This window comes from Salvelinus fontinalis, chromosome 9, assembly GCF_029448725.1.
Source record: "Salvelinus fontinalis isolate EN_2023a chromosome 9, ASM2944872v1, whole genome shotgun sequence".
Lineage (NCBI taxonomy): Eukaryota > Metazoa > Chordata > Actinopteri > Salmoniformes > Salmonidae > Salvelinus > Salvelinus fontinalis.
The window spans coordinates 36,404,733-36,428,194 of record NC_074673.1 but is presented as its reverse complement, the minus strand read 5'-3'; the positions used below and the strand labels follow the sequence as shown (position 1 = coordinate 36,428,194).

The 23,462-nt window shown below is 41.6% G+C and overlaps 1 protein-coding gene across 3 annotated transcripts in view; it reads right to left on the bottom strand.

Moving 5' to 3' along the window:
* The window catches only part of LOC129862502 (ran-binding protein 10-like), a 34,760-nt gene extending 11,642 nt beyond the window's left edge, over positions 1-23,118 (bottom strand). Inside the window, exons 1-3 of one of the 3 annotated variants that reach the window (XM_055934240.1) lie at positions 22,641-23,118; positions 7,617-7,728; positions 7,307-7,359 (exon numbers count right to left, since the gene is read on the bottom strand). In XM_055934240.1, coding sequence (XP_055790215.1) covers positions 7,307-7,359; positions 7,617-7,728; positions 22,641-22,839 — 364 coding nt within the window. In that variant the 5' untranslated portion in view covers positions 22,840-23,118. The remainder of the gene's footprint in view (positions 1-7,306; positions 7,360-7,616; positions 7,729-22,640) is intronic. The other 2 variants (XM_055934239.1, XM_055934241.1) reach the window with 2 other exon arrangements.
* Positions 23,119-23,462: the final 344 nt, after the last annotated feature.

Below are 23,462 nucleotides of genomic sequence, written 5' to 3'. Positions count from 1 at the left end.
AGAGCGGAGGAGCGGGGTGACGTGAGAGAACTTAGGAAAGTTGAACACCAGACGGGCTGCGGCGTTCTGGATGAGTTGTAGGGGTTTAATGGCACAGGCAGGGAGCCCAGCCAACAGCGAGTTGCAGTAATCCAGACGGGAGATGACAAGTGCCTGGATTAGGACCTGCGCCGCTTCCTGCGTGAGGCAGGGTCGTACTCTGCGAATGTTGTAGAGCATGAACCTACAGGAACGGGTCACCGCCTTGATGTTAGTTGAGAACGACAGGGTGTTGTCCAGGATCACGCCAAGGTTCTTAGCGCTCTGGGAGGAGGACACAATGGAGTTGTCAACCGTGATGGCGAGATCATGGAACGGGCAGTCCTTCCCCGGGAGGAAGAGCAGCTCCGTCTTGCCGAGGTTCAGCTTGAGGTGGTGATCCGTCATCCACACTGATATGTCTGCCAGACATGCAGAGATGCGATTCACCACCTGGTTATCAGAGGGGGGAAAGGAGAAGATTAATTGTGTGTCGTCTGCATAGCAATGATAGGAGAGACCATGTGAGGATATGACAGAGCCAAGTGACTTGGTGTATAGCGAGAATAGGAGAGGGCCTAGAACAGAGCCCTGGGGGACACCAGTGGTGAGAGCACGTGGTGCGGAGACAGATTCTCGCCACGCCACCTGGTAGGAGCGACCTGTCAGGTAGGACGCAATCCAAGCGTGGGCCGCGCCGGAGATGCCCAGCTCGGAGAGGGTGGAGAGGAGGATCTGATGGTTCACAGTATCAAAGGCAGCCGATAGGTCTAGAAGGATGAGAGCAGAGGAGAGAGAGTTAGCTTTAGCAGTGCGGAGCGCCTCCGTGACACAGAGAAGAGCAGTCTCAGTTGAATGACTAGTCTTGAAACCTGACTGATTTGGATCAAGAAGGTTATTCTGAGAGAGATAGCAGGAGAGCTGGCCAAGGACGGCACGTTCAAGAGTTTTGGAGAGAAAAGAAAGAAGGGATACTGGTCTGTAGTTGTTGACATCGGAGGGATCGAGTGTAGGTTTTTTCAGAAGGGGTGCAACTCTTGCTCTCTTGAAGACGGAAGGGACGTAGCCAGCGGTCAAGGATGAGTTGATGAGCGAGGTGAGGTAAGGGAGAAGGTCTCCGGAAATGGTCTGGAGAAGAGAGGAGGGGATAGGGTCAAGCGGGCAGGTTGTTGGGCGGCCGGCCGTCACAAGACGCGAGATTTCATCTGGAGAGAGAGGGGAGAAAGAGGTCAAAGCACAGGGTAGGGCAGTGTGAGCAGAACCAGCGGTGTCGTTTGACTTAGCAAACGAGGATCGGATGTCGTCGACCTTCTTTTCAAAATGGTTGACGAAGTCATCAGCAGAGAGGGAGGAGGGGGGAGGAGGATTCAGGAGGGAGGAGAAGGTGGCAAAGAGCTTCCTAGGGTTAGAGGCAGATGCTAGACTGTACTAGAAGCCCAGTAACAAAATAAATATTCATAAACAATGTTCATACAACTAAACTCTCCAACACAACAGCGCACCCCATTTCCACCATATTCCAACCATTGTGTAACACAGATACATTTGAAGCAATCAGAGCAGGGTGTGAATGAAGAGCAGTTGTAGTCAGCAAGAGCATGTAGAATTGGCTGGATGAGTCCAAAGCATTCCAAAGGCCTCAGGCGCCATGGAGAACCCAATAGGCAGGTGACACAGCCTGAGGAAGGGGTCATACAATTGGTCAGCGCAGCATGGAGGAATGATCTAATTGGCAGGGAATCACATCAGTGCACAAGAGGAAACATAGCTCTCATGGGCCTAAGTCAGAAATATACCCACCCTCCTGTCCTGCGTCACAGCAGCCACTGTAACAATCAGTGATCTCTTCATGTGTGTGAGACAGTGTGTGTGTGTGCATGGGTGTGTGGGGAGAGGGCAAGAGAGTACTTGACGGAGTAAAGCACGAATGTATTCTCTACATGCACTTTATTCTCATCCCCCATTGCCTGTTGTTAAGTTTCACCTTTGCATCTTTTATTTTCAGTTTTGTACACCAGCTTCAAACAGCAGAAAATACTATATTTTCAGTTATGGAAAATATATTTCACAGCGGTTTAGATGGTACAATGATTCTCAACACCAGTGGTCCCGTACCCCTTCAAACATTCAACCTCCAGCTGAGTACCACCTCTAGCACCAGGGTCAGCTGACTCAAATGTTGTTTTTTGCCATCATTTTAAGCCTGCCACACACGCACTATACGATACATTTATTAAACATAAGAATGAGTGTAAGTTGTCGTCACAACCCGGCTCGTGGGAAATGACAAAGAGCTCTTATAGGACCAGGGCACAAATAATAATCAATACATTTTGTCATCTTACATATAAAACTTGATTTGTTAATCATAAATTGTGAATAACTCACCACAGGATAATGAAAAGGGTATGCTTGAAATGATGCACATAACTCTGCAATGTTGGGTTGTATTGGAGAGTGTCTCGGCCTTAAATCATTTTCCACACAGTCTGTGCCTGTATTTAGTGTTCATGCTACTGAGGGCCGAGAATCCACTCTCACATAGGTGCGTGGTTGCAAAGGGATTCAGTGTCTTAACAGCGCGATTTTTCAAGGCAGGATACTCTGAGCACAGCCCAATACAGAAATCTGGCAGTGGATTCTGATTAAAGTCAATTTTCACAGAACTGCTTGTTGCAATTTCGATGAGGCTCTCTTGTTCAGATATCGGTAAGTGGACTGGAGGCAGGGCATGAAAGGGATAAAGAATCCAGTTGTTTGTGTCGTCCATTTCGGAAAGTACCTGTCTAATTGCACACCCAGCTCACTAAGGTGCTTCGCTATATCACATGACATTGTCCGTAAGCTTGAGTTCAATTGCACACAAAAAAAATCATACAATGATGGAAAGACCTGTGTGTTGTCCTTGTTAATGCAGACAGCGAAGAGCCCCAACTTCTTAATCATAGCCTGAATTTTGTCCCGCACATTGAATATAGTTGCGGAGAGTCTCTGTAATCCTAGATTCAGATCATTCAGGTGAGAAAAAAACATCACCCAGACTGGCCAGTCGTGTGAGAAACTCGTCATCATGCAAGCGAAAATGATGGTCAGTAAAGAAAACTTTTATCTCGTCTCTCAATTTAAAAAAACATGTCAATACTTAGCCCCTTGATAACCAGCCCACTTCTGTATGTTGTAAAAGCGTTACATGGTCACTACCCAGATCATTGCATAATGCAGAAAATACACGAGAGTTCAGGGGCCTTGCTTTAACAAAGTTAATCATTTTCACTGTAGTGTCTAAAACGTCTTTCAAACTGTTAGGCATTCCCTTGACAGCAAGAGCCTCTCGGTGGATGCTGCAGTGTACCCAAGTGGCATCGGGAGAAAGTGTTTGAAAGCGTGTTAACAATCCACTGTTTCCCTGTCATGGCTTTTGCACCATGAGTACAGATAACAACACATCTTGACCACCAAAGGCCATTTGATGTCACAAAGCTGTCCAGTACTTTAAAAATATCCTCTCCTGTTGTCCTGGTTACCAGAAGAGGATGCATTCCAAAAATGACCCCCCCCCCCCCAATAAACGTAACAGCCATATACCAGGAGCTGAGCCAGGCCCGCCAACTCTGTTGACTCATCCCGCTGTAACGCATATAATTCACTGGCTTGTATGCGAAACATCTCCTGCCGTGTCACTGATACGTTGTGAAACAGTGTTGTTTGATGAAGGCATTGCCTGTGTAGTTTTTTGGGCCTTTTCCCCAGCATTGTCCCAGCCATATCCGCAGCAGCAGGAAGAATGAAGTCCTCCACAATAGTATGGGGCTTGCCTGTCCTAGCCACTCAGTAGCTCACCATATAAGACGCTTAAAGCCCCTTCATATTAATGGTGTCTGTTGCTTTTATAAATCAAAACGTATTTGTCACATGCGCCGAATACAACAGGTGTAGATCTTACAGTGAAAAGCTTACTTACAAGCCCTTAACCAACAATTCAGTTTTAATAAAATACATTAAAAAAATGTAATAAAAATAAAAGTAAGAGATAAGAATAACAAATTATTAAAGAGCAGCAGTAAATAACAATAGCAGGGCTATATACAGGGGGCACCGGTGTCGAGGTAATAGGTACATGTAGGTAGAGTTATTAAAAAGTGACTATGCATAGATGACAACAGAGAGTAGCAGCAGCGCTCCAGACTGGGGGGGGGGGGGGGGGTGCAAATAGTCTGGGTTTCCAATTGATTAGATGTTCAGGAGTCTTATAGTTTGGGGGCAGACGCTGTTTGGAAGCCTCTTGGACCTAGACTAGGCGAGCCGGTACTGCTTGCCGTGCGGTAGCAGAGAGAACAGTCTATGACTAGGGTGGCTGGGGTCTTTGATAATTTTAGGGCCTTCCTCTGACACCGCCTAGTATAGAGGTCGTGGATGGCAGGAAGCTTGGCCCCGGTGATGTACTGAGCCGTATGCACTACCCTCTGTAATGCTTTGCGGTCGGAGGCCGAGCAGTTGCCATACCAGGCAGTGATCCAACCAGTCAGGATGCTCTCGATGGTGCACTTGTATAACCTTTTTGAGGATGTGAGGACCCATGCCAAATCTTTTCAGTCTCCTGAGGGGGAATAGGTTTTGTCATGCCCTCTTCACGACTGTCTTGGTGTTCTTGGATCATGTTAGTTTGTTGGTGATGTGGACGCCAAGGAACTTGAAGCTCTCAATCTGCTCTACTATAGCCCCGTCGATGAGAATGAGAGCGTGCTCGGTCCTCCTTTTCCTGTAGTCCACAATCTCCTTTGTCTTTATCACATTGAGGGAGAGGTTGTTGTTGCACCAAATGGTCAGGTCTCTGACCTCCTCTGTCTCATTGTTGTCAGTGATCAGGTCTACCCCTGTTGTGTCATCAGCAAACTTGATGGTGTTGGAGTCATGCTTGGCCATGCAGTCATGAGTGAATAGGGAGTACAGGAGGGGACTGAGCAAGCACCCGAGGGGCCCCCCATGTTGAGGATCAGCGTAGCGGATGTGTTGTTACCTACCACCTGGGGCGGCCCATCAGGAAGTCCAGGATCCAGTTGCATTTTTCAAAGCATTTTAAGGCTACAGACGTGAGTGCTACGCGTCAGTAGCCATTTAGGCAGGTTACCTTAGTGTTCTTGGGCATAGGGACAATGGTGGTCTGCTTAAAACATGTTGGTTTTACAGACTCGGACAGGGAGAGGTTGAAAATGTCAGTGAAGACACCTGCCAGTTGGTCAGCGCATGCTCAGAGTACACATCCTTGTAATCCGTCTGGCCCTGCGGCCTTGTGAATGTTGACTTGTTTGAAGGTCTTACTCCCATCGGCTGCAGAGAGCGTGATCACACAGTCGTCCGGAACAGCTGATGCTCTCATGAATGTTTCCAGTGTTACTTGCCCCGAAGTGGGCGTAGAAGTTATTTAGCTCGTCTGGTAGGCTTGTGTCACTGGGCAGCTATTGGTTGTGCTTCCCCTTGTAGTCTGTAATAGTTTGCAAGCTCTGCCACATCCGACGAGCGTCGGAGCCGGTATAGTACAATTCGTATTGACGCTTTGCCTGTTTGATGGTACGTCAGAGGACATAGCGGGATTTCTTATAAGCTTTCGGGTTAGAGTCCTGCTCCTTGAAAGCGGCAGCTCTACCCTTCAGCTCAGTGCGAATGTTGCCTGTAATCCATGGCTTCTGGTTGGGGTACATACGTACGGTCACTGTGGGGACAACGTACTCGAAGCACTTATTGATAAAGCCAGAGATTGATGTGGTGTACTACTCAATGCCATTAGGAAGAATCCCGGAACATATTCCAGTCCGTGCTACAAAACAGTCCTGTAGTTTAGCATCTGCTTCATCTGACCACTTTTTTATAGACCAAGTCACAGTTAATGTGATTGATGTTCATTACTTGACTAGGCTACCTGTATTTGACATTGTGTTGTTATTTCGCCACTAGATGGTTTAATTTTATTTTTGGCAGTGAAATGAGACTACTCAGGTGAGAGAGAAAAAACTCACCCAAATGTATCGCCCCGTTGGAAAATGTGAATCACATTTTTATTTGGACTAACCCAACCCCAGTTTGGGAATAGCCGCTCTACACCATACTTGCTTGTTTTGTCAAACTGAAATTAGACAAACTATTATAATTTTAGCAACCAGGAAATGAGGGAGCGATTTCTGCATAGTGCACCTTTAACAGGTGATGAAATGAAAAGTGTTTGATTAACTATTTACTGCTGAGCAGTGGGCCAGGCCAGGCCAGGGTGCAGATGACCCTGTATTCATACACTGATACTGCTCTGTACTCTCCTTCGTGTTTGGTGGCAAACACTCATCTACTAGCCTGTTTGGTTACATCCAATCTCATCAGGCCCTGGCATGAGAGTGTTTCTGCTTGGATGGCTTCATTCACTGAACCAGAAGTGCTGTAGACTGACCCATTTGATCTATGCTCTGACTATTCTACAATGGGCTAAACGTAACTGTATTGTGGAATATATGATTGGGGAAAATACTGCATTGAGAATGAAATGGCCTTGAGAGGATTACTAAATGAACAACAATTACAAATGTATTTCTCCCTTCCTCTTCAATGACAGTGAGCCGCCCTGTCTGTGGCAGCCCCACTTTCACCTGACCTTCATACAGGTCAGACAAAGGTATTGGGTGGTATTTTGCATGTTAAATGTCATCGCTCATTACTAAAGTCTCTGCGCAAACAAGTCCAGGCATGTTCTGTAACAGTCAGTCACGGTTTCAATGTGACATTAAATCTCGATCCATCCATTCCAGGCTCTCCAGAGTTTTATTCTTTTTTTAATTAAAAAAAAATAAATGTAACCTTTACTCAACTAGGCAAGTCAGTTAAGAACAAATTCTTATTACAATGATGGCCGCCCTATGGGACTCCCAATCACGGCCGGTTGTGATACAGCCTGGATTCGAACCAGGGTGTCTGTAGTGACGCCTCAAGCACTGAGATGCAGTGCCTAAGACCGTTGCACCATTAGGGAGCCCTGACAATACATCTGGAAACAAATCTGGATATAGATTCTGTAGATGAACAATGTCTGAGTTGTGATAATAAAAACACAGGTTTAGTTGTCCACAATCTATTAGCCGAACAAGCAAACCTTACACACACTGACTACTACTCCTTGTCCTTCAATAGTTAACCAATCAAGCAAAGGTTATGGGCAGGGTTCTAGCTGTGAACCCTATGACCTCCAAAACCCACTCATCTTACAATCTAAACATTCCAGTCTGCCACCGCCTTCCCTCATACTCACCAGGCAGTCTGTTCATGTTGACCCCCTGGGCAGACAGACCAATCCCCATGTACCTGGAGACAACAACAGGAGATCAAAGGTCAGCGACAACATCATCAGTTTAGACAACATGAGTCATTCTGATGAGTCAATAGCTCAGTCCCCCAAATTGCCTTCAGTTATTTACTGCTCTCTTTAGTTTATCTACACGCCATTTTCAACTGACTTAGAGGCTAATAGCTAACATGGGTAAACAAACCACAAGGTTAAAATGAAAAAGGTGGGAGGTGAGAACAGTCAGTGGGGTTACCAAGTATCAACAAACCCTTACCCATCCCTGCCCTTGCTGACAATCTTCACTTCAAAGTAGTAGATCCCACAAGCGGCTGGTATGGGATGAGTGGCACGCACAGACGCTGCATCCTTGTGATTCTTCCCATGACCTACAAAATGAGCAAAACTTTGTGTTACAGTCAGTATAGTACACCACACAAACAACCCACTGCTCTGTCAACCTGGAAAAGTCAATGTCAAGAGTGCATTAATCCAACCGGAAAAAAATAGCTGAAAATGGCTTCTCTCTCCAAGAACCCTGAAAACCCTCATACTGTACGAATTACTAAACCCTTTCAAAACTCAACCATATCCCTGTCATTCCTACCTCAATTTACAATCGCATTTGTCATGCAAATTCATTCTCAAATTCTAAGACATGAAATCTGATAGCTCTTCAAAAGTTCCTTTCATAGGAGTATACATGCATGCTTAAAGATTTGCAATTTGCAGAAATCACTCTGTCATTTCCTGGTTGCTAAAATAATAGTTAGTCTCATTTCAGTTTATGTGACAAAACAAGCAATGAATAGTGTAGAGAGTCACTATCATCTAAACGGCTGTGAAATATATTTTCAATAACCAAAAATATTGCATTTTTCAGCTGGTGTACAAACCTGAAAGTAAAAGACGCAAAAATAAAATGGTGGGCATAGAAATAGCACACCTGATTTCAATGAGATTAACAGATCTATAACTCAGATTTCTATGTGAATTTTGTCAGGTCACCAGAAAGTTACAGATTGCAGCTGCAAGGTCATTTCCATGAGCACCAACATGTGAAGTTCATAGGAGCATGTCAAATGAAAGCTAATAGTATATTTACACATACATGCCAATTTTATACATTTAATTTTTTTAAATTAAGGCATATATATTTTTCTACCATTTTCCATCCTAAATGTGTAGAATAAGCAAAGGCTTTGATATCTGGTCAAACAGATGTAAATGGGGTCTTAGAAAACATCTACCAGAAAAAGTTTAACAAAGGTATTAGAAATACCTCAAAAAACAATGTTGAAGGAAAGAACCCTGCCAACTAATATCAAACACTTAGTTTCTGGGAAATGTTTGTGCCTTCTGTAAGTTTAAAAACATTGCCTTCCTTGTGCCTTGAAATTCCATTACCAAAAACCCAAATATCTTTTCTGTCATTCATAAGGGAGGATAATGAAAGTTCACAGAAGTTAACAAGTAAAGATAAACCTATCAATTAGTTAGTGTTTCTACTGATAGAAATAGTTTATGAATTAAGTGATTAAAACAAAATTCCATTACCATCTCTACTGTTCTGTGGTGCACTGTACCCGACTGAGCGCTATTGTGCTGTACATTGATGTCCTAACTTGTGAAACATAGATGTCTATGATTGGTTAAGATATGGTCCGGTCCAACCAAATTTAGTCTTGTTTGGGGGCAGAGCTCATTAAAAATAATAGCCAATGTAGAATAACACCCAAATATGCAAAGGAGGATATTGCATATTTATAACTTTGTGTACCTTTTTAGGATACATCACCATGAAGAGAATGACATTCAAATCCATAATTATGCATTTCTTTGTCGTACAGATCTGGAACCCATGATGAAATTCCGTTACCGGGTGTAAATCCACTTTACTTACTGTACTTCAATAAGCTAAAAGAGATTTTTTCAAAGTCATTGTGCCATGTCATACCTGACACCCCATTCTTTATGCAGACATTGTTCAATCTTTACATTTGGAGCAGATATTTGGAAAATATGCACACAAAAAAACGGAGGGAGATTTAACCGAAATTATGTTACTAAACTTTGAATCTGCACAGTTCTTCTAGTAAAATGGTGTAAATTGTTAAAATAAGTCCTTGTGCATAGCGTTGCATGATTTGTTAAACCTTGAAATCAATGTTTTTTCTTTGGTATACGTACATTAAGTGAAAAATCAGAGTCCATTATTGTTAAATTTACCTTATCTAAAATCAGCAGCATGGAGTTAATTTACCCTGCAGAGTAATCTCAGGGTCAGCGTAGTGAGGCCGTCACTGTCTCGCCACTCCATCCAGCTCATATTTGTGACAGCTCCCAGGATTATCCCAGAGCGCTTACACTTTGTGTATCAAATCAAATCTTATTGGTCACATGCGCCGACTACAACAGGTGTCTTTACAGTGAAATGCTTAGTTATGAGCCCATTCCCAACAGTGCAGAGATAAAAAAGGACTACAAATATTTGTTAAATAAAAAAGGAACACAATAAAAAAAATCGTGATGCAATATACAAGGAGTACAAGTACAGAGTCAATGTCCAGGGTTACAAGGTAGTTGAGGTAATTGAGATAGTATGTAGAATTTGGGTAGGAATAAAAGTGAGGCAATCTGGATACATCCTGAACAAAAATGCATGTACCTCAAAACTTGAGACATCTGTGGCCTTGTGTTGTGTGACATAACTGCACATTTTAGAGTGGCCTTTAATTGTCTCCAGCACAAGGTGCACCTGTGTAATGATCATGCTGTTTAATCAGCTTCTTGATATGCCACACCTGTCAGGTGGATGGATCATCTTGGCAAAGGAGAAATGCTCACTAACAGGGATGTAAACAAATTTGTGCACAACATTTGAGAGAAATAATCTTTGCGTAGGGAGAATGAGATTTTTTATTTCAGCTCATGAAACATGGGACCAACACATTACATGTTGCGTTCATATTTTTGTTCAGTATATAATAAAACAGAGTAGCAGAAGCGTGTGTGAAAGTGTGCGTGTGGCGTCAATATGCATGCATGTGTGTGTGTGTGTGAGCGTGTGTGTGTGTTGGAGTGTCCGTGTAGTATATGTGAGGGTGTGGATAGAGTCTAGAGAGGGTGCATAGAGCCTGTGCAATGGAATCAGTGCAAAACAATTAAGAAAATTAAATAATAAAAAGGAGGTCAATGTAAATTGTCCGGTTAGACATTTGATTAACTGTTCAGCACTTTTATGGCTTGGGGGTAGAAGCTGTTCAGGTGCCTATTGGTCAGACTTGACGCTCCAGTACCACTTGGATGGCTGGAGTCTGACAATTTTTAGGGCCTTCCTCTGACACTGCCTGGTATTGAGGTCCTGTATGGCAGGGAGTTCAGCCCCAGTGATGTACTGGGCCGTATGCACTACCCTGTGTAGCGCCTTGCGGTCGGATGCCGTGTGTTACATACTAATCTAACCCTCCTTGCTGGTTGATGTAGGGCTGGGCGGTATTCCGTATTTTACGATATAATGGTATTGATGCCTGCAACGGTTTGGTATTTACGGTATGTGGTTTGTTAAATGTGATACGTGGTGTGTAACTTCGCTATTTGAGTCATCTCGCTCCACTCTCTTGCTCTCTCCATGCTGATTTCCACACAGACCTAGCCCCACCTCCTGTCAGTCAAGGAGCGCATTGTTGTTGCTTGACCACAAGACACTTGTTGCATGTGCTGCATTGACAATGCAGATGGAACACAATGCAGCACATGCAACAATATTGATGACAACGATGCTGTTTTCACTTTCCTACTTAATATAAATCCACTAGGGTTCTAGAATTACACTACTAGGTTGCGTTTCTTACATCTGCCAACAGCTGGTTTGTCTTTAGGAAGTTGGCCTAAATCTTGTTAGCCGCTAATGCTAATCACTTGCTAGCTAATTAATGTACTGAGTCAGAGAAAACGTATTTAGCTATACAGCCTGATAATTCCAGTGATTGTGTAGACCTAAATCAGCATGTTGTTTGTGCAACAGTATCTCTAAATCAAAGAGGAATAGGCGAAGCATGACTAATGTTAGCTACATGAAGTAGCTAAAAGAAACCATTAAATGTAGCCAAAGATTACAGGGTCCCCTATATATATATACACCTGACCACAATTAGTCGACCAAGATTGTTTTAGTCGAGCAGTAACAAATATATACACACACTACCGTTTAAACGTTTGGGCGCACTAAGAAATGTCCTTGTTTTGGAAAGAAAAGCACATTTCTGTCCATTAAAATAACATCAAATTGATCAGAAATACAGTGTAGATATTGTTAATGTTGTAAATGACTATTGTAGCTGGAAACGGCAGATTTTTTATGGAATATCTACATAGGCCCGTTATCGGCAACCATCACTCCTGTGTTCCAATGGCACGTTGTGTTAGCTAATCCAAGTTTATCATTTTTAAAAGGCTAATTGATCATTAGAAAACCATTTTGCAATTATGTTAGCACAGCTGAAAACTGCTGTTCTGATTAAAGAAGCAATAAAACTGGCCTTCTTTAGACTAGTTGAGTATCTGGAGCATCAGCATTTGTGGGTTCGATTACAGGCTCAAAACGGCTAGAAACAAAGAACTTTCTTGTGAAACTCGTCAGTCTATTCTTGTTCTGAGAAATGAAGGCTATTCCATGCGATAAATTGCAAAGAAACTGAAGATCTTGTACAACGCTGTGACCTACTCCCTTCATAGAACAGTGCAAACTGGCTCTAACCAGAATAGAAAGAGGAGTGGGCGGCCCCGGTGCACAACTGAGCAAGAGGACAAGTACATTAGTGTATAGTTTGAGAAACATACGCCTCACAAGTCCTCAACTGGCAGCTTCAATAAATAGTACCCGCAAAACACCAGTCTCAACATCAACAGTGAAGATGCTGGCCTTCTAGGCAGAGTTCCTCTGTCCAGTGTCTGTGTTATTTTGCCCATCTTAATATTTTATTTTTTATTGTCCAGTCTGAGATATGGCATTTTGATTAAAAAAGTTAAAATGTTTCTCCTGTGAAGTCGTGACTTGCGACATACGCCTAGTTTCCTGAAACAAGTCACAACTATTAACTTGGGTCCTGCCCAAAGCTTGCAAGCAAACTTACGACTTTGTATAAAATATTCTGTGTCCTCAGTTTCCCACGCCAGTGAGCTGGGGCCAGACACAGCTGTAGGTTATCTGTGCAAGGGATAAGAAACAGTGCTTGACTTAAGCAGAAGCACACAGGAGCGGAGTACCGACACCTGAAACATTCTACTGTTTGAGATCTTGTTCCTCTTATAGAATATCAGTTCAAAGGTTTCCCTTTCCCTTAGCCACAGAAAAAGCCAGGAACCTTCCCGCTAGCCATGATTGGCTGAGATAATGAGTTGGGCTGTACATGCCGAGAGAAGAGTTCAGATTGGTGTGCCATGTAGCATCTTCGGTCTATAAAATGAGCTAGCATCTTCGGTCTATAAAATGAGCTGCTCGTATTGAGTAGATAACTTCAGTAAGAAATTATTTTCTGTAAAGATATAACGTTAGCCATGGAGAACTGCAAATGTGTTGCTACTGCTGTCAACAACATTGCTATTGACAAACGTCAGTGGGAAAAAATTGTGATGGCAACCAGGCACAAGCTCCACCACAGTCTGGACCTTCACTTCCTGATCACAGGCCACACCAAGTTAACTCCCAACTGGTGCTTTGGCCTCATCAAGCAGTGCGTCAGAAAGACCAGAGTGAACACTGCTGGTGTTGTGAAGGACAAAACTGTGACGGGGTTAACATCTAACAGCTGGTTGGACTGTGTATGGTATGGTACGGTGCTGGTGGAAAGCTATGGCTGGTAACAACACCTGTACTTGAGGCCACTGTCACAGATCAAGCAGTACCAGCACTTCATGTGAATATAATTTTCATTGCATGGTATGAGGTTATTCTTCTTAGCTAAACTTGGGAGGAGAATTGATGTTATGCAAGGTAGTAATGTCCTTTTTTTTTTAGTTCTTTCCTGTTTTACAGATTTGATGCTCTGTAGCCTGGTGTTGTTGTCGCCAAGGAGTGTACGGACTAAGTCGGGACCAGGTTTCAGCTGCTGCGCAACGCTGACATCCTTCCTCCCATAGATGGTCTGCCTGTACAAGCACCACCTGGACTGGACACAGCTAGACAAACTATCACTATCTTTTTGAGAAGATCAGGGAATTTTGCAACGAAGAGGCTATAGACATCAAATGCCCTGCAACAAAGTCAAGGGCAGGACAGAAACAGGCTCTCCGAATAAATATTCCCATGCGTGGTTCAGACGGACCAGTTCATCACTGGGGGCAAGTTCCCAGTCATCAGCACTATCTGCAGTGCCTCTATTCACATACCTCTCTCCTAACACACCAAACATTGCTGCTACTATTTATTTATTTATCCCACTGCTCAGCAACTTTACCACTGATTGTATGCATATACAGTTGAAGTCAGAAGTTAAAATACACTTAGGTTGGAGTCATTAAAACTCATTTTCCAACCACTCCACAAATGTCTTGTTAACAAACTATAGTTTTGGCAAGTCAGTTAAGACATCTACTTTGTGCATGACACAAGTCATTTTTCCAACAATTGTTTACAGACAGATTATTTCACTTATAATTCACCGTATCACAATTCCAGTGGGTCAGAAGTTTACATACACTAAGTTGACTGTGCCTTTAAACAGCTTGGAAATTTCCAGAAAATTATGTCATGGCTTTAGAAGCTTCTGATAGGCTAATTGGCATAATTGTAGTCAATTGGAGGTGTACCTGTATGTATTTCAAGGCCTACATCCAAACTCAGTGCCTCTTTGCTTGACATCAAAAGAAATCAGCCAAGACCTCAGAAAAAAAATTGTGGACCCCCACAAGTCTGGTTCATCCTTGGGAGCAACTTCCAAATGCCTGAAGGTACCACGTTCATCTGAACAAACAATAGTACGCAAGTTTAAACACCATGGGACCACGCAGCCATCATACCGCTTAGGAAGGAGACACGTTCTGTCTCCTAGAGATGAATGCACTTTGGTGCGAAAAGTGCAAATCAATCCCAGCAAAGAACCTTGTGAAGATGCTGGAGGAATCGGGTACAAAAGTATCTGTATCCACTAGAGGTCGACCGATTAATCAGAATGGCCGATTAATTAGGGCCCATTTCAAGTTTTCATAATCGGAAATCGGTATTTTTGGACACTTATTACACCTTCATTTATCCTTTATTTAACTAGACAAGTCAGATAAGAACACATTCTTATTTTCAATGATGGCCTAGGAACGGTGGGTTAACTGCCTTGTTCAGGGGCAGAATGACAGATTTTTACCTTGTCAGCTCGGGGATTCAATCTTGCAACCTTACAGTTAACTAGTCCAACGCTCTAACCACCTGATTACATTGCACTCCACGAGGAGCCTGCCTGTTACGCGAAGGCAGTAAGAAGCCAAGGTAAGTTACTAGCTAGCATTAAACTTATCTTATAAAAAAACAATCAATCATAATCACTAGTTAACTACACATGGTTGATGATATTATTAGTTTATCTAGCGTGTCATGCGTTGCATATAATCGATGCGGTGCGTATTCGGAAACAGGACTGTCGTTGCTCCAATGTGTACCTACCCATAAACATCAATGCCTTTCTTAAAATCAATACACAAGTATACATTTTTAAACCTGCATATTTAGTTAATATTGCCTGCTAACATGACTCGTTGTGAACTGTGAAGACTATTTCTTCCTAACAAAGACAGCCAACTTCACCAAACGGGGGATGATGTGTTCCTAAACATCAATGCATTTCTTAAAATCAATACACAGAAGTATATATTTTTAAACCTGCATATTTAGCTAAAAGAAATCCAGGTTAGCAGGCAATATTAACCAGGTGAAATTGTGTCACTTCTCTTGCGTTCATTGCACGCAGAGTCAGGGTATATGCAACAGTTTGGGCCGCCTGGCTCATTGCGAACTAATTTGCCAGATTTTTACGTAATTATGACATAACATTGAAGGTTGTGCAATATAACATGAATATTTAGACTTAGGGATGCCACCCGTTAGATAAAATACAAAACAGTTCCGTATTTCACTGAAAGAATAAAACGTTTTGTTTTCGAGATGATAGTTTCCGAATTCGACCATATTAATGACATAAGGCTCGTATTTCTGTGTGTTATTATGTTATAATTGAGTCTATGATTTGATAGAGCAGTCTGACTGAGCGGTGGTAGGCACCAGCAGGCTAGTAAGCATTCATTCAAACAGCACTTTAGTGCGCTTTGCCAGCAGCTATTCGCTGTGCTTCAAGCATTGCACTATGACTTCAAGCCTATCAACTCCCGAGATTAGGCTGGTGTAAGCGATGTGAAATGGCTAGCTAGTTAGCGAGGTGCGCGCTAATAGCGTTTCAAACATCACTCGCTCTGAGACTTGGAGTAGTTGTTCCCCTTGCTCTGCATGGGTAACGCTGCTTCGGGGGTGGCTGTTGTCGATGTGTTCCTGGTTCGAGCCCAGGTAGGGGCGAGCAGAGGGACAGAAGCTATACTGTTACACTAGCAATACTAAACTGCCTATAAGAACATCCAATAGTCAAAGGTATATGAAATACAAATCGTATAGAGAGAAATAGTCCTATAATTCCTATAATAACTACAACCTAAAACTTATTACCTGGGAATATTGAAGACTCATGTTAAAAGGAACCACCAGCTTTCATATGTTCTCATGTTCTGAGCACGGAACTTAAATGTTAGCTTTCTTACATGACACATATTTTACTTTTACTTTCTTCTCTAACACTTTGTTTTTGCATTATTTAATCCAAATTGAACATGTTTCATTATTTATTTGAGGCTAAATTGATATTATTGATGTATTATATAAAGTTTTTAAAAAGTGTTAATTCAGTATTGTTGTAATTGTCATTGTTACAAATACATTTTTTTTTTTTTATTTATCTTTAAAAAATATTTATTTTTTAATTTATTTTTAAATCGGCTGATTAACCGGTATCGGATTTTTTTGGTCCTACAATAAATCGGTATCGGTGTTAAAATCATAATCGGTCGACCTCTAGTATCCACAGTAAGACGAGTCCTATATCGACAGACCTGAAAGGCCGCTCAGCAAGGAGGAAGCCACTGCTTCAAAACCACTATAGAAAAGCCAGACTATGGTTTGCAACTGCACATGGGGACAAAGATCGTACTTTTTGAAAAATTTCCTCTGGTCTGATGAAACAAAAATAGAACTGTTTGGCCATAATAACCATCGTTATGTTTGGAGGAAAAAGGGGGAAGCTTGCAAGCCGAAGAACACCATCCCAAGAAGCACGGTGGTGGCAGAATCATGTTCTGGGGGTGCTTTGCTGCAGGAGGGCCTGGTGCACTTCACAAAATAGATGGCATCATGAGGAAAGAAAATTATGTGGATATATTGAAGTAACATCTGACGACATCAGTCAGGAAGTTAAAGCTTGGTCGCAAATGGGTCTTCCAAATGCACAATGACCCCAGGCATACTTCCAAAGTTGTGGCAAAATGGCTTGAGGACAACAAAGTCAAGGTATTGGAGTGGCCATCACAAAGCCCTGACCTCAATCCTATAGAAAATTTGTGGGCAGAACTGAAAAAAAAAACATGCGCGAGCAAGGAGGCCTACAAACCTGACTCAGTTACACCAGCTCTGTCAGGAGAAATGGGCCAAAATTCACCCAACTTATTGTGGGAAGCTTGTGGAAGGCTACCTGAAACATTTGACCCAAGTTAAACAATTTAAAGGCATAGCTACCAAATACACTGAATTAGTATGTAAACTTCTGACCCACTGGGTATGTGGTGAAAGAAATAAAATCTGAAATAAAATCACTCTACTATTGTTCTGACATTTCACATTCTTACAATAAAGTGGGGATCCTAACTGACCTAAGACAGGGAATTTTTACTCTGATTAAATGTCAGGAAAAACTGAGTTCAAATGTATATGGCTAAGGTGTATGTAAACTTCCGACTTCAACTATTCATCTATCATTGGTATCATTATTGATATTGTTTTTGTACATACTGCATAGTATTTTGTTCTTTCTCCACTGGCATTGACACCTTTTTTTTCATTATATTGACACCATCTATTTTTTATATTTCTACTATGCCCGTAACCATTTTGCAGTACCAAATTAGACAAGAGTGTCGTCTAATATTAAAAATATTTTATAATCTGGACACTTTGTTTACCTGGAATTTTTACTTATTGTAGGTTACTACTTTTACAAATTAGTCTTAATCTTTACTACACCACTCCATGTTTAGCACAAATCCACTAATCAACCAGTCATGCTTTGCCACAGTCACCTCAAGTGTGAATTCTTAAAGAGATAGGTGGGGCTGGCGTAAGAGGGTGTGAACAACGCTGAATGGGTGTAGACAAATTAGAACTCTCCAGTAGGTGTACCAAAACATTCAGGGGCTATTTTCTCAAAAGTGGGGTTACAAGTTTATCAACTTTCAAAGCAGAATTACTTTCCCATTGTACCTCACATGCAGTGTATGATATACCATTTTGTAGCTCTGCGTCTATCCAATGTAAAAAACACTTTCAAATGTTGCTACATAAGACCGAATCAAGGTGGTCAGTCACAGTTCATACGTTTCCAGTTTGTTACAGACAGGCCATGTGTAGCCAATGTAATTTATACGATATTTGATTTTATCAGGATATTTTCTATCTGCAGGCTGCAATGTTTTTATTTGTTGGCAATGGCAAAAAGTTACTTTAGGTTTGTATTATTTTAATTTAGATAGAATTTTGATTACCCACATGACAATGATTGAGATATGAAGATGTTATTATACATTAAATAAAACTATAAAACTAAGCACACAGCCAAGACAATGCAGGAGTGGCTTTGGGACAAGTCTCAATGTCATTGAATGGCCAAGCCAGAGCCCGGACATGAACCCGATCGAACATCTCTGGAGAGACCTGAAAAAAGCTGTGCAGCGATGCTCCCGTTCCATCTTGACAGAGCATGGGAGATATTCCCCAAATACATGTGTGCACAAGTAGACTCGAGGCTGTAATTACTGCGAAAGGTGCTTCAACAAAGTACTGAGTAAAGGGTCTGAATTACTTATGTAAGTAACATTTCAGTTATTTTTTTGCAAAAATTTCTATAAACATGTTTTTGCTTTTTCATTATTGGGTATTGTGTAGATTAAATATCAATTTTTACTCATCAATCAAATTTAGAATAAGGCTGTAACGTAACAAAATGTAGGAAAAGGGAAGGGGTATGAATACACTGTATGTAAGTGGTACTGTACCTCTCCTCTGTACTGTGTCCCTGTCAGTAAAGCACAGCCATCTTCATAATCATATTGTACAAATCCACTAATCAACCAGTCATGCTTTGCCACAGTCATTACGACTAATAGAGAAGCAGTGTACTTATTATCACCTTTGATTTCATCAGCAACATTAATCACTTTTATTTTCAGCCCTCTCCTTTCTGTAACCAAAGCCCAGCAGGCCCCTCTATGACCATACAAACAGCCATAATAAATACAACACAGGAACACACTTGTGTCTATAAATACCTCCAACTAACACCACCACCTCAATATACAGCATTCAGCAGAGCCACACTGTCCTGGGAGTGAGACTCTCTCGCTGTCTCCGTCAATCATACACACACAATTTTTTAGAGGCCAAATGTTGTTTAACATCTACATAAGCCTAAGTAGTTGGTTAACAATGTGTTATTAGAGCATAATGTTGGCATACTCAAATATGGCAATTAATGTGCACCATTTCATGCTGTGTAAACAACATGTCTGGTTATAGAGCAAATTGTTGACCATATTGTGGGGCGTTCTAACTCAACCGTGTTTTTACTGGTTCTATTATTTTTTTTAGAAACTGCTCATGGATTCTCTCTGTCTAAGTCCCCAGTCAAAGGACCTCCCTCATGGTCAAGTCAGTGGTCAAAACAAGAATGTAGAGCAGTACTACCCACGACAGAAGACAAGAAATAAATAGACAAAAAACAGAAGAGAACAGAAAAAAAAGAAAAAAAATGAGAGGAAAAGCTTGAGGGAGAAACATTAGCAAACGCTGCATCACAGCTTCACACAGTGACTGGGGGAAACCAACACACAATCTGGTGATGTCACCTCTGACTGAACATGCATGATTGGTTCTTCAGACGACAGAAAACCCTCTCTATGTGCAAACATTACAAATCAGCTTAAAGGAATCGCAGGGCATGCTTAAAGTCAGCCATGTGTCCTACAGGCTATATAATTACACAATACAACCTTTAGGCATAAAATAGAAAACAAAAAAACACAAAAAAAGCAAGTACAAAGACAAATAATTTACAATGGGTGACTATGGTACACAAATCCAAATCCTATACCACCATTTCATAAAACACACTGATGAATCAGACAATACTGTAGCTTAGGCTATGTGCTCTTTAATTCAGCAGGTAAGCTGATGCCCTTTTCTGAAAAAAACTAAACACAATGATGAGCACAGGATGTAAGCTCATCATCAAAAGAAATTAGGAAACAACGTTGTAGCTAAAGATGGCCCTCCCTTCATTAACAATTAAGGTCAGGGTTATAGGGCCTACACAACTAAAATGTCAGAGGAACAAGGCCTTAAAAATACATGCAGGTTTGAAAAACAAGAATTTAAAATGTCAATAGTCTAGGCTGAAGATAGACGTATTTATTACTCAGGCCTAATCATAGGGCCTTATGGGCAGATGGCAAATGTCTGCATTTAGGCAGGCAGCCCAATTCGGATAGTTTTTACGCTAATTTGTCTTTTGACTAATCAGATCAGCTCTGAAAAAGCTCTGACGTGAAAAGATCTGATGTGATTGGTCAAAATACCAATTAGTGGAATAAAGATCAGAATTGGGCTGCCTCTCTAAACATAGCCTAACAGGACAATACAAGCCTTAACAGTCTCCACAGCATTGTCTTATGTCAGATTCTGCCTGTACTGAGGGACAAGGGTCACGTAAGAGTGACGCCACCTGACATAAGACAACGTCTCCTCAGTATAGCTCAGGGCCTTACATGAATCAGTGGAACTTATACTGTGCAGGCCTTGCAGACATGCAACGCTTTAATATCTCTAGGTTTGAGATATATCTCAGGATTGCCTATCTCACACCTCCAGCTCCACCATGTATAATCAACAGTACCAAGGCCAAAAGGGAAACTGGCACACTGGTCAAAATAGCATCAAAATCACCAGGGTGAAAAAAAGTTACAGGAACTGACAACACAGTGGCTTCTGTGATTATAGGGGGAGTAACAAGCCTATAACTTTAGATGACAGACTAGACCTAATGCTGTATTCATGCTTGCTGACAATTATCATTACGAAATTTAAAAAATATGATTACAAAAAGACATCCTCAAAATGTCCCCCATCCGACTGCACTGTAGTCCCACAATCCCGCTACACGACCAACCATGTAACACAACCTAAATAACAAACACGCAGCTTTTGAGCCACCATCAACTAATGGGATTATGCAATTATCAGTCACAAATTATCATGAAATCCTTGTCAACCCCAGACAACAATTGACCAAAGCAGTGTACCTAGGCCTGAATCCAGCACTACCACCGCAGCCACCGAATGTTAAGAGAATTGTATAGCTAGCCTATTATTTCTGTAGATTCAAGTGTATGTTAATACCAGGACCTTACACTGACCAGGGCCTTGGTCTGTCTATTAATGAGGTGTGATTTTTGTTTTCCTGATCTTTTGTTAAGCACAGACTATGGTCCTATAATGACTCAATCATAGCACTGTTGTGCGATTAGACTTGACAGTTGACTAAACATGTAGCATGTTACTCTTTCTATGATTACACAACACACATTATAGCATGATGATTTCTAGATGGATAGCTGTCAAGTCCTAATTTTGATTTTCTGCTGAATACTTAAATAACTAACTGAACCAATCGTATTTATACACCAGGGCTACTGTCTGCACCCCAACAAGTTGTTTGTGGTTTAAAAAGAATATCGCTAAACTACCTGCATAAATACCATCTGATCTATGTGCAGGTCTTTATACACAACAAATGCGTTGAGGCCTCCTCCCTTGTCGCAACTGGAAGTGTAGCTGCTGGCTGGGTTGAAATGGTAGAGGATGTTGTTCTTTTCAGTGCATGAAGATCTCTATGGAATCCTTAGCTGTGCTCAGTAGTTGGATCCAGAATGTATAATGATTTTGAATAATAGTCCAGCCATAGAGAACGATTTCATGAACTGGCAAGCCAACAGAACACACTGCAATATTTCCCTGTTCTAAATTGGTGCTTATTTTATCACAAAATACAAACACATTCTAACGTCTAGTCATGGGTCATATCAACTGTATGAATATTTGCTTTTAGTTAACTAGAACCAGAGGAAGAGGCGAAAGCTAGCTACATAGCTAAGTAAGCTAACGTGAGAGTTCAGTTTTAGCTAGCTAACATTAACGTTAGTAGCTACATTTTATATTGCTAGCTACTCATACATACACATATATATACACATTATATATATATATATATATATATATATATATATATATATATATATATATATATATATATATATATATATATATATATATATATAAAACAATGGTGCATTTCGATAGTACTAGTTAGCTAACGTTTGTGTGCTATTATTTAGCTAGTTACTGCATTGGCTAAAAGCGATGGCGTGCAATTAGCATTGGCTTGGATAACGTCGTTAGCGAACTAGCTAGGTTTGCTAGCGCGCTAGTTAACTAGCCAGATAGTTACGCTAGCGAACTAGCTGTGCGTCGCTTGTCATTGCTATGCACCTAGCTATAAATTGTGGCATAGTAGTTAGCTGTCACAATTTATAGTTAGGTTAATATTTCGATTATGATCAAATATAAGCGGTAGCTAGCCAACTTGTAAAGAAAAAAATTACTGTAAACAAAGAGACCGTTTGAGTTGAACGTTAGTCAAAGAAACGGATATGCTTGTCATGGTTAGTGAGTTCACTGTCAACCATTTGAGCAATGGTCATTCCGCTCTGCTATTGTGAAACAAAGCAAAGAGGGACCGAGGCAGCTCAAACTAGATCAGGGAGATTGCATACACATAATAGCATAGACACGACGCTGAACCTCCGGAGAGTCTATCGTAAATAACATATTCGAGACATCTAGGTACTAAATGTTATACCAGTTGTCACTTCTGTATAACTTTACCTTTGTAATGCACCCGCAGATTGTTCTGTGAGAGCCCGATGTAGCTGTATTTATCCTTGGGGCTCCATGATCGGGGTAAGGGGGTCTCATCCTCATTTACGGCCGGGTAGAGCCGCTTCAATCGTTCATTTAGCTCGGCCTCTTGGTAATTAAAAGCAGGATCCCCCAACAGCAGGCTCCCCGCTCCAAGCTCTGCCATCTTCGGCTTGAAATGTTTTATTGTCTTCTACTAGCTATGTCAATGCGTTGATACAGGGAGAGAGTGAGAGACAGTGGTGTGATATCCCTGGCTAACCAACGCTCTCGAGTAGGACTGACAGTGACGTGTGGGTACTGTAGTTGAATACAGGGCTATTCGCTAGAAAGAGTTTCAGAATCGACTACAGAAGCCCCGCTCCGAACCCCTCTTTGGTCATTTTCTTCAGTTTGAGTCCGTGAAAAGGAAGCTAGGAAATGTAGTTTTCGAGTGGTTGTATTTTGTTGATGGTCAGGACCAGGGGCGTATTTATTACGCCGATTATGTTGCAAAGCGTTTCTTTAAACGGAAGCAAAGGGGACGGGGAGGGACCTACCTGAATTTGTCCAATAGGAACTCTGTTGCAATTGTTTGGACTAATGATTACACCCCAGGACATATTGAGCTCGCAAGTCTTATTATAGCAGATAAGCAGACATTTGTGCAATGCAATTCCTCATTTTATTTACATTCTGGCATGCATTCATTAAGATTTTGTCTCACATGTTTCTCAAACTAATCCAGATTTTTTAAATGCAATGTTAGTGGATTATGTGTGCCAGTCACAGCCAGTTTGTCTGACGACT